The sequence below is a fragment of the Entelurus aequoreus genome, linkage group LG10 (genome assembly GCF_033978785.1).
Source record: "Entelurus aequoreus isolate RoL-2023_Sb linkage group LG10, RoL_Eaeq_v1.1, whole genome shotgun sequence".
Lineage (NCBI taxonomy): Eukaryota > Metazoa > Chordata > Actinopteri > Syngnathiformes > Syngnathidae > Entelurus > Entelurus aequoreus.
In genome coordinates, this window is record NC_084740.1 from 39,087,407 (window position 1) to 39,099,682 (window position 12,276).

General features: G+C 43.0%; 1 protein-coding gene across 3 annotated transcripts in view; it reads right to left on the reverse strand.

Moving 5' to 3' along the window:
* LOC133658602 (coagulation factor X) overlaps positions 1–11,309 on the reverse strand; it is a 14,214-nt gene extending 2,905 nt beyond the window's left edge. For all 3 annotated transcript variants that reach the window (XR_009827498.1, XM_062060811.1, XM_062060812.1), the window contains exons 1-9: positions 11,237–11,309; positions 10,999–11,064; positions 10,768–10,940; positions 5,942–5,966; positions 5,760–5,873; positions 5,558–5,692; positions 5,232–5,500; positions 5,054–5,168; positions 608–804 (exon numbers count right to left, since the gene is read on the reverse strand). Coding sequence is in view for 2 of the 3 variants with exons in the window: in XM_062060811.1 (XP_061916795.1) it covers positions 608–804; positions 5,054–5,168; positions 5,232–5,500; positions 5,558–5,692; positions 5,760–5,873; positions 5,942–5,966; positions 10,768–10,940; positions 10,999–11,064; positions 11,237–11,294 (1,152 nt within the window). In the remaining variant the exon portion in view is untranslated. The remainder of the gene's footprint in view (positions 1–607; positions 805–5,053; positions 5,169–5,231; positions 5,501–5,557; positions 5,693–5,759; positions 5,874–5,941; positions 5,967–10,767; positions 10,941–10,998; positions 11,065–11,236) is intronic.
* Positions 11,310–12,276: the final 967 nt, after the last annotated feature.

Here is a 12,276-nt window from a genome sequence, read left to right on the forward strand (position 1 = left end):
AAAAATAATACAAAAAATGAATAGTGAATAGTGTCACGGTGGCTTACACTTGCATCGCATCTCATAAAGTAAATGTCTAATGATGATGTCAATGAGGGATTTTTAATCACTGCTATGTTGAAATTGTAACTAATATTGATACTATTGTTGATAATATTCATTTTTGTTTCACTACTTTTGGTTTGCTCTGTCGTGTTTGTGTCTCCTCTCGATTACTCTGTTTATTGCAGTTCTGAGTGTTGCTGGGTCGGGTTTGGTTTTGGAATTGGATTGCATTGTTATGGTATTGCTGTGTATTGTTTTGTTGGATTGATTAATTAAAAAAAAAATTAAAAAAATTAATACAAAAAAAAAAATCAAAAAAAATAAATCAATTTTTTAAAAATGAGAATCGATTCTGAATCGCACAACGTGAGAATCGATTTTTTCCCACACCCCTAATATATATATATATATATATATATATATATATATATATATATATATATATATATATATATATATGATAAGTGGTAGAAAATGGATGGATGTATATACTGTATATGTATGTATGTATTTATTTATTTATTTTTTAAATAACTGATTTAGCGATGTGACGTCCTCTCACCTTGAGCAGGTACTTGGACAGGTGGGGGTCGGGCAGGCAGGCGGGGATGGCGGTGGGCCCTCTTATGATAGGCTGGGCCAGGTAGAGCAGAGCGATGTCGCTGTCCAGAGTGAACGTGTGGAAGTGAGGATGGATCAGCACCTGCTGGACCGTGATTGTCTGCTCACCTGGATCGCGACGCTGCTTGTCATAATCACCTGCACGCACAACAAACCATCACACCTATGTAGGCTCTAAGAACGTTTCCATTTTTTTAAAGGCCTACTGAAATGAATTTTTTTTATTTAAACGGGGATAGCAGATCTATTCTATGTGTCATACTTGATCATTTCGCGATATTGCCATATTTTTGCTGAAAGGATTTAGTATAGAACAACGACGATAAAGATTGCAACTTTTGGTATCTGATAAAAAAAAGGCTTGCCCCTACCAGAAGTAGCGTGACATAGTCAGTTGAACATATATGCAAAGTTCCCTATTGTTTACAATGATGGCCGCATGAAGTGAGAGAGATTCGGACCGAGAAAGCGACAATTTCCCCATTAATTTGAGCGAGGATGAAAGATTTGTGGATGAGTAAAGTGCAAGTGAAGGACTAGTGGGGAGTTGAAGCTATTCAGATAGGGAAGATGCTGTGAGAGCCGGGGGTGACCTGATATTCAGCTGGGAATGACTACAACAGTAAATAAACACAAGACATATATATACTCTATTAGCCACAACACAACCAGGCTTATATTTAACATGCCACAAATTAATCCTGCATAAAAACACCTGCGTGTTTGTTATGCTAGCTCCTGGCTCCTCTGCTAGCTCCTAGCTCCATAGAACACGCCAATACAATTCAAACACCTGATCAACACACACAATCACTCAGCCCAAAAGACCGTTCACCTAACCCAAGGTTCATAAAGCTTATATATTTTTAAAAAGTTACGTACGTGACGCGCACGTACGGTACGGTACGTGTTATGCTAGCTCCTAGCTCCTATGCTAGCTCCTAGCTCCATAGAACATGCCAATACAATTCAAACACCTGATCAACACACACAATCACTCAGCCCAAAAGACCGTTCACCTAACCCAAGGTTCATAAAGCTTATATATTTTAAAAAAGTTACGTACGTGACGCGCACGTACGGTACGGTACGTGTTATGCTAGCTCCTAGCTCCTATGCTAGCTCCTAGCTCCATAGAACACGCCAATACAATTCAAACACCTGATCAACACACACAATCACTCAGCCCAAAAGACCGTTCACCTAACCCAAGGTTCATAAAGCTTATATATTTTTAAAAAGTTACGTACGTGACGCGCACGTACGGTACGGTACGTGTTATGCTAGCTCCTAGCTCCTATGCTAGCTCCTAGCTCCATAGAACACGCCAATACAATTCAAACACCTGATCAACACACACAATCACTCAGCCCAAAAGACCGTTCACCTAACCCAAGGTTCATAAAGCTTATATATTTTAAAAAAGTTGCGTACATACGCAAAAAAAAGTTGCGCACATACGGTCAAGCGATCAAATGTTTAGAAGCCAAAGCTGCATACTCAGAGTAGCACGTCTGCGTCTTTGTCATCCAAATCTAAGTAATCCTGGTAAGAGTCTGTGTTGTCCCAGTTCTCTACAGGCGTCTGTGTATCGAAGTCAACAGTCCTCCTGGTTAGAGTCTCTGTTATCCGAGTTCTTCCATCTTGACTGCATCTTCCGGGAATGTAAACAAAGAAGCGCCGGCTGTGTACTGTTGTGGCTGACTACGTTCGAAAAATACGTCCATTTCGCACCGACAACTTTCTTCTTTGCTTGCTCAGCTTCGTTCTCCATAATGCAATGAACATGATTGAAACAGATTCACGAACACAGATGTCCAGAATACTGTGGAATTATGAAATGAAAACAGAGCTTTTTCGTATTGGCTTCAATGTGGAAGGCATACCCGTGTTCGCCGGTCTACGTCACGCGCATACGTCATCCTCAGAGGCGTTTCGAACCGGAAGTTTAGCGGCAAATTTAAAATGTCACTTTATAAGTTAACCCGGCCGTATTGGCATGTGTTATAATGTTAAGATTTCATCATTGATATATAAACTATCAGACTGCGTGGTCGGTAGTAGTGGGTTTCAGTAGGCCTTTAAATTGTAGTACCAGGAAAGGTCATATTGCGAGAATGCAGTCCAAATAAGCGAATGTGTGGCTAATGTAGCCATCACAAAGCTAACCTGTGGCTAACGCAGACAAAATTAACTAACGTAGACAAAATAAAGCTAACTTGTGGCTAAAGTAAACAAAATTAAACAAACCTGGCTTTGGCTAACGTAGACGAATAAAGCTAACCAGCAAAATTTAGCCATTATAAAACTAACCTGGGCTATCGGCTACCTCCGAGGACAAAGCTACGAACAATGGGTGACCGGGCTTTCTGCTCCGCCACTCCCAGTTTGTGGAACGCTCTCCCTGACCACCTGAGGGCACCACAGACTGTGGATGCTTTTAAAAAAGGCTTAAAAACCCTTGTTTTTAAAAAAGCCTTTTTTTAAATATATGCATACTAGTTTTAGCTTTTTGGCTGTTCTAGTTTTTATTTTTTTATTATCTTTTTATTTTAATACACTGTAGCACTTTGAGGTTGTTTACTCAATGTAAAGTGCTTTTTACAAATAAAATCTATCATTATTATTGTTATCATAGACAAATAGAGCTGTGGCAAATATAGCCATATTAAAACTAACCTGGCAATAGTAGAAACAATTAAGCTGACCTACGGCTAATGGAGACAAATAAAGCTAACTTGTGGAAAATATAGCCGTATTAAACTAACCTGTGGCAATAGTCGACCACAATATTGCTAGCCTGTGACTAACTTGGGCAAAATAAAGTACCCTGGGGCTAACATAGACAAAATAAAACTAACGTGTGGCTAATGTAGACAAAATGAAGCTAACCTGTGGCCAACGTCGTCAAAATAAAGCTAGCCTGTGGCTAATGTAGCCATAATAAAGCTAACCCAGGGCTAGCGTAAACAAAATAAAGGTAACTTGAGGCTAATTTAGCCATAATAAAGCTAAACTGTGACTAACATAGATACAATAAAGCTAACTTGTGGCCAATGTAGCCAGAAAAATAACTAATTTGGGGGTATAATGAAGCTAACCTCTGGCTAACAGACAAAATAAAGCTAACTTGTGGCTAATTTAGCCATAATAAAGCTAAACTGTGACTAACATAGATAAAATAAAGCTAACTTGTGGCCAAAGTAGCCATAAAAAAAAGGTAATTTGGGGGTATAATAAAGCTAACCTGTGGCTAACATAGAGAAAATAAAGCTAACTTGTTGCTAATGTAGCCATAATAAAGCTAGCCTGGGGCTAATGTAGACAAAATAAAGCCAACTTGTGGCTAATTTAGCCATAATAAAGCTAAACTGTGACTAACATAGATACAATAAAGCTAACTTGTGGCCAATGTAGCCAGAAAAATAACTAATTTGGGGGTATAATAAAGCTAACATGTGGCTAATTTAGCCACAATAAAGCTAAATTGTGACTAACATAGATAAAATAAAGCTAACTTGTGGCCAATGTAGCCAAAAAAAAAAGAAGCTAATTTGGGGGTATAATAAAGCTAACCTGTGGCTAACAGACAAAATAAAGCTAACTTGTGGCTAATTTAGCCATAATAAAGCTAAACTGTGACTAACATAGATAAAATAAAGCTAACTTGTGGCCATAGTAGCCATAAAAAAAAGCTAATTTGGGGGTATAATAAAGCTAACCTGTGGCTAACATAGAGAAAGTAAACCTAACTGGTTGCTAATGTAGCCATAATAAAGCTAGCCTGGGGCTTATGTAGACAAAATTAAACAAACTTTTGGCCAAAGTAGCCTGTGGCTAATGTAGCCATAATAAAGCTAACCCGGGGCTAACATAGACAAAATAAAGGTAACTTGTGGCTAATTCAGCTACATTAAAGCTAAACTGTGACTAACATAGATAAAAGTAAAGCCAACTTGTGGCCAATGTAGCCAAAAAAAGCTAATTTGGGGGTATAATAAAGCTAAACTGCGGCTAACATAGTCAAAATAAAGCTAGCTTGTGGCTAGCACACAACTAGTAGTGCACTATTACTAGACTTCAATGTGAAGTGAAGTGAAGTGAATTATATTTATATAGCGCTTTTCTCTAGTGACTCAAAGGGCTTTTACATAGTGAAACCCAATATCTAAGTTACATTTAAACCAGTGTGGGTGGCACTGGGAGCAGGTGGGTAAAGTGTCTTGCCCAAGGACACAACGGCAGTGACTAGGATGGCGGAAGCGGGGATCAAACCTGGAACCCTCAAGTTGCTGGCACGACCACTCTACCAACCGAGCTATACCGCCCGCAATGCTAACATTAGCTGGCTAGCGTATGGAGAAGACAGGTGAAAGTGTCATGTGACCTATGGTAACATGGTGCGCCTTCTGCTGGAAGCAATGAGCGGCAGAGAGCACCCAGCGGTCGGACACCAGCGTTCCTCCGCAGAAGCCGTAACCATCGGACCTTCGGATCAGAACCTGAACACATCAAAAAGTTCAAGTCGGTAGCCGTCCGACAAGGCGGTCCGGGTGTCTCCACACCTGCCAAGGACTCCCGCCGGGCTTCTCCAAAGCTCCTCCCACAATGCGAGGACTCAGCATTTCATCCAACCCACTGGCACCGCCCACTTCCTGCTGCTGAGACGCATTGACCGGCGCCTGGTCGCCATGGCGCGTCCAGTTGAACCGACCGCTGTCGTTGTCCTCCCATGTGACGTTGCCGTCCGCGGTGACGTTGACCCGGTCGGCCAGATCCCACAGGGAGCGATCTCGCAGCAGCAACACCTGCTGGCTGCCGCAGGGAAACGGCACTGCGGGAATCGCACACGTCACGGCGGGAAGTGGTACAGTCCGCCGGTTGGAGGTACCTGTCTTGGAGCAGCTGCGTCCGTCCAAGTCCAGCTTGAAGCCGTCAGCGCAGCCGCACTGGACACCGGCGCCCTCCGGCAGGTCCGTGCAGTACTGCCGGCAGCCTCCGTTCCTATAGCGACACAGCGACACCTCTACGCAGACGCGCAGGTGTTAGCGGGCGGAGGCGGGCGGCTGACGGTGGCGGGTTGCCGTGGTTACCTGAGTGACAGGTCTGGCCGTGGAAGCGAGGAGGACAGAGGCACAGGAAGTGTCCTCGCTCCAGAGTGCATATGCCTCCATTGAGACAAGGGTTGGTCCTACATGGATTCAGGTCTAGGACACACGCACAGGACGTCTGTCATGTGACATGTCAGCAGGGGGAGGGTGGGTCTGTCACTCACTTGTGTATCGGAACCAGAACTCCAGCTGTGGAACATGAGACCAGTCGGTAAGTCAGTATTGTTATCATCAGTACGTCACCCGCAGGTTACGGAAATCAGCAAAGGTTTGAACAAGGCACCTAGACTCGGATTTTCTTAACCATGTCGACATTTTTGGCCTCATTTTGGAGGTGTTGAAATCGCCATGTAAAACTGCTAATGCTAATCTTTAGCATGTGTATAGCATCAAGCTAGCACAGTTTTAAAAAGGGGAGCCTCACCAGGGCTGTGGATCTTTGGGCACCACACGACTCGATTGGATTCGATTCTTGGGGGTAAAGATTCGATTCAGAATCGATTCTCGATTCAAAATCTATACTTCTAACAACATTGGGTGTTGTTAATCGATTAAGATTCGTTACTAATAAAAATCGTAATTCATTTGAAAATCGATTTTTTTGACACCCCTAAGCCTTAATGTACTTTTTGGCATGGACAACTGTAATATTACATAAAGCAGGGGTGTCCAAACCTTTTCCACCAAAGGTCGCTTAATACGGGGGCCATTTTAAATCTTCTTTATTTTGTACAAAAAATGCTAAAAGATATATATTACATATAGACAGATTACATACATTTTTAAAGATAAAACTTAGCATCGGCTTTGTTATAGGCAGAGGTGGGTAGAGTAGCCAGAAACTGTACTCAAGTAAGAGTACTGTTACTTTAGAGATTTATTACTCAAGTAAAAGTAAGGAGTAGTCACCCAAATATTTACTTGAGTAAAAGTAAAAAGTATATTGTGAAAAAACTACTCAAGTACTGAGTAACTGATGAATAACCTGTTCGTTTAATGATGACGGCAACAAATAATGCACAAAAACATAAAAATAGCAATGTGCAAATTCAGAGCCAGGAATATCTCTTAAACAACTAAAACAATAATAAATATTAAATAATAATACATTAACATAAAAAAAATTAAGGCAAATTGAGCCACAATAACTTAACAGCACCATAGGCTCAGTAGGCAGAGATTACAAAGGAAAATAACAAGTTAGCCTTTACCCAAACCATAAACTGATAGGTGTGGGCTGCACGGTGCCCCTGGGAACACACTGTGCACTTCTGATTGGTGTTTCTATGCATGCGTGTGTGTGTGTGTGTGCGACTGTTTGTGTGTGTCTATGAGGCTGCAGTGCGTTAATAAATGTCCCCACACGATGTACATTTGACAGTGATTCATAGCAGGGAAGCTAACATCAGCCTACGGTGACAGCCAAAATATCTACTAACGTTACTTACCGTGATGTGCTTCCTCAAATTTGACGTTGAGTTCATGTAAGCTTAAGCGTGTTAATCATGTGACCGCCTGGCTTTGTTTGATTGGTGAAACGGAGTCAAACGTCACCAGTGACTGCATTTGATTGGTGAAACGGAGTCAAACGTCACCAGTGACTGCATTTGATTGGTGAAACGGAGTCAAACGTCACCAGTGACTGCATCTGATTGGTGAAACGGAGTCAAACGTCACCAGTGACTGCATTTGATTGGTGAAACGGAGTCAAACGTCACCAGTGACTGCATTTGATTGGTGAAACGGAGTCAAACGTCACCAGTGACTGCATCTGATTGGTGAAACGGAGTCAAACGTCACCAGTGACTGCATTTGATTGGTGAAACTGAGTCAAACGTCACCAGTGACTGCATTTGATTGGTGAAACGGAGTCAAACGTCACCAGTGACTGCATTTGATTGGTGAAACGGAGTCAAACGTCTCCAGTGACTGCATTTGATTGGTGAAACGGAGTCAAACGTCACCAGTGACTGCATTTGATTGGTGAAACGGAGTCAAACGTCACCAGTGACTGCATTTGATTGGTGAAACGGAGTCAAACGTCTCCAGTGACTGCATTTGATTGGTGAAACGGAGTCAAACGTCACCAGTGACTGCATTTGATTGGTGAAACGGAGTCAAACGTCACCAGTGACTGCATTTGATTGGTGAAACGGAGTCAAACGTCACCAGTGACTGCATTTGATTGGTGAAACGGAGTCAAACGTCACCAGTGACTGCATTTGATTGGTGAAACGGAGTCAAACGTCACCAGTGACTGCATTTGATTGGTGAAACGGAGTCAAACGTCAACAGTGACTGCATTTGATTGGTGAAACGGAGTCAAACGTCACCAGTGACTGCATTTGATTGGTGAAACGGAGTCAAACGTCACCAGTGACTGCATTTGATTGGTGAAACGGAGTCAAACGTCACCAGTGACTGCATTTGATTGGTGAAACGGAGTCAAACGTCACCAGTGACTGCATTTGATTGGTGAAACGGAGTCAAACGTCACCAGTGACTGCATTTGATTGGTGAAACGGAGTCAAACGTCACCAGTGACTGCATTTGATTGGTGAAACGGAGTCAAACGTCACCAGTGACTGCATTTGATTGGTGAAACGGAGTCAAACGTCACCAGTGACTGCATTTGATTGGTGAAACGGAGTCAAACGTCACCAGTGACTGCATTTGATTGGTGAAACGGAGTCAAACGTCACCAGTGACTGCATTTGATTGGTGAAACGGAGTCAAACGTCACCAGTGACTGCATTTGATTGGTGAAACGCAGTCCAACGTCACCAGTGACTGCATTTGATTGGTGAAACGGAGTCCAACGTCACCAGTGACTGCATTTGATTGGTGAAACGGAGTCCAACGTCACCAGTGACTGCATTTGATTGGTGAAACGGAGTCCAACGTCACCAGTGACTGCATTTGATTGGTGAAACGGAGTCCAACGTCACCAGTGACTGCATTTGATTGGTGAAACGGAGTCAAACGTCACCAGTGACTGCATTTGATTGGTGAAACGGAGTCAAACGTCACCAGTGACTGCATTTGATTGGTGAAACGGAGTCAAACGTCACCAGTGACTGCATTTGATTGGTGAAACGGAGTCAAACGTCACCAGTGACTGCATTTGATTGGTGAAACGGAGTCAAACGTCACCAGTGACTGCATTTGATTGGTGAAACGGAGTCAAACGTCACCAGTGACTGCATTTGATTGGTGAAACGGAGTCAAACGTCACCAGTGACTGCATTTGATTGGTGAAACGCAGTCCAACGTCACCAGTGACTGCATTTGATTGGTGAAACGGAGTCCAACGTCACCAGTGACTGCATTTGATTGGTGAAACGGAGTCCAACGTCACCAGTGACTGCATTTGATTGGTGAAACGGAGTCCAACGTCACCAGTGACTGCATTTGATTGGTGAAACGGAGTCCAACGTCACCAGTGACTGCATTTGATTGGTGAAACGGAGTCCAACGTCACCAGTGACTGCATTTGATTGGTGAAACGGAGTCAAACGTCACCAGTGACTGCATTTGATTGGTGAAACGGAGTCAAACGTCACCAGTGACTGCATTTGATTGGTGAAACGGAGTCAAACGTCACCAGTGACTGCATTTGATTGGTGAAACGCAGGCATGCGATAGATCCTACTTTGAAGGTCTGTCTGACAAACCAAAACAAACAAAGCGTGCATTAACAGATCGATAAAAATCAGTAGCGAGTAGCGAGCTGAATGTAGATAAATGGAGCGGAGTAAAAGTAGCGTTTCTTCTCTATAAATATACTCAAGTAAAAGTAAAAGTATGTTGCATTAAAACTACTCTTAGAAGTACAATTTATCCCAAAAGTTACTCAAGTAGATGTAACGGAGTAAATGTAGCGTGTTACTACCCACCTCTTGTTATAGGTGACAAAGTGTATGGTCATTAGTTATTACAGGGGTGTCCAAAGTGGGGTTAGGGGGCCATTTGCGGACCAAAGCTGAAGTTTTGTTGGCCTGCGACATATTATCCGAAAGTAAACATGTAAGAAAAAAAGAGCGAAAAGATAGATAGAAGATGAAATTTTAATACTAATACCTAATAATAAAGCAATTTGTCACGTATAACACACAGCTGACACCAAGTTGTGATATATAATGACTGTTTGTAGCATTTTTTTTTACAAAATAAAATATACAAATACTTTTTGTATTAATTTTGCTAAAAAAAATTGTACTAAAGTTTCATTACATTATGTCTTTTAACTCTTGATAATTTTTTTTTACTATTGGTATTTTGCCCCGACAGCGTGTTACGAGCCAACAAAACTCGAGCTGAGAGCCGCAAATGGCCCCTGGGTCACACTTTGGACCTAGAGGCAGCAATTCCGCTGCTTGTTTCCCGGCCATGTCCTTGAGCCGATGCCGAGTTCCCGACCGGACTTGACGTCACGTGCAACGAAAGGTATCGAAATACGGCACAGTTTGATTTTACGTGAATCGGTAGCCGGTAATACCGACAGACTTCGGGTGGTAGCGATAACACGGGGGTGTCCAAAGTGCTTCACGGGGCCCCTTTTTGGAATCGGTAATTAAGAGTTGGACAATTTCGGGATATCGGCAAAAAAGCCATTATCGGACATCTCTAATTTTGACTTAGTAAATATTGACTTACTAAGACAAAATCATGACTAAGTCAGATGAATGACTTACTGTAAATAAGCGTTTGAAAAAAAGAGTTAAAAGTGGGGCCACATGCTCAACTCATCATGCTTGATTTATTACAGCATTTGGGAAGCCTGTAGTTGATTTTTATTATGTAAATGTTATATTTTTTATCAACATGTGATAGCAGGGACCCTGCCATTCAAAACTAGGCTGCTACATTACTAATGATTAATGTAGCATCAAGGGTTGGAATTGGGGGTTAAATCACCCAAAATGATTCTGTTTGCGGCCCTCAGTGGAAAAAAACATTTTAAACATGAAACTCAGACATTTCATCCTACCGTCTTTTCCTGAGACTGGAAGATTTCGGCCGCTTCCTCCTGTGAGCAGTTCTCCTCGTAGCATTCCCTCTCCAGGTCGCCAGGAAAGATCTCCTCCAGCGCGTGGGAGTTGCCCCGTCGCCACCTGGTGGATGTGTGCAGGATCTGCCCGGCTGCGCTGCGCTGCAGGAAGACTGTGAGCAGCGAGCGTTAGCGGCCGGCCTGCTGGGGCGCCCACCCGGGGGGCCTCACCTGTGCTCTCTGCTACGGCGGCGCACAGGATCAGCGTGGTCGCAATGGCGAGGGACGGCAACATGTCTGCGGCAAAGAGACTTTAACCGATGAGACCGTTGTGGTGACGAGTTTCGACTAAAAACGTGACACTAAGCTAGCCTGATCGCGTCAGACCGTAAACAGAACAATCATCTCAAGGCTAATCGATGAAAGCGGACTTGAGCAAACGTCCTCGACGACACGAGGACGGTCCTACCTGATGCGTCTCCGACGGCGATGGCTGATGTTTGTTGTCCGGAGTTAAAATGGCGCATCAGTTGATGGTTAACAAGAGTTCAAACATTGTTGCGACACCGCCGTGTTCGCCAATAACAAGTCGCTCTCAGTTCAATGACGGGGCATTGAATAAATGATCAGTAATATACAACGCCTGGCAAATCACGGCACAATAAAACCGAATTACAGGCACAGGTGTCAAACTCAAGGCCCGGGGGCCGGATCTGGCCCGCCACATCATTTTATATGGCCCCTACAATGCCTATACATCAATAAAGTACCTCTACATTTCTTACCAAATGTACTCTTTCCATTTTGACAGAAAAAAAATATATGTACCGTATATTTCGGACTATAAGGCGCACTTAAAATCCTTTCATTTAAGTTAAGTTAAAGTTAAGTTAAAGTACCAACGATTGTCACACACACACTAGGTGTGGTGAAATTTGTCCTCTGCATTTGACCCATCCCCTTGTTCACCCCCTGGGAGGTGAGGGGAGCAGTGAGCAGCAGCGGTGGCCGCGCCCGAGAATCATTTTTGGTGATTTAACCCCCAATTCCAACCCTTGATGAATGGGTCCCATTTTTATAGTCTTTGGTATGACTCGGCCGGGGTTTGAACTCACAACCTACCGATCTCAAAACTCGACAGTGCGCCTTATAACCCGGTGCGCCTAATGTACGGAAAAATTTTGGTTGTGCTTACCGACCTCGAAGCTATTTTATTTGGTACATGGTGTAATGATAAGTGTGACGAGTAGATGGCAGTCAAACATAAGAGATACATGTAGACTGCAATATGATGGCAGTCACACATAAGAGATACGTGTAGACTGCAATATGATGTCAGTCACACATAAGAGATATGTGTAGACTGCAATATGATGTCAGTCACACATAAGAGATACATGTAGACTGCAATATGATGGCAGTCACACACAAGAGATACGTGTAGACTGCAATATAATGGCAGTCATACATAAGAGATACGTGTAGACTGCAATATGATGCCAGTCACAC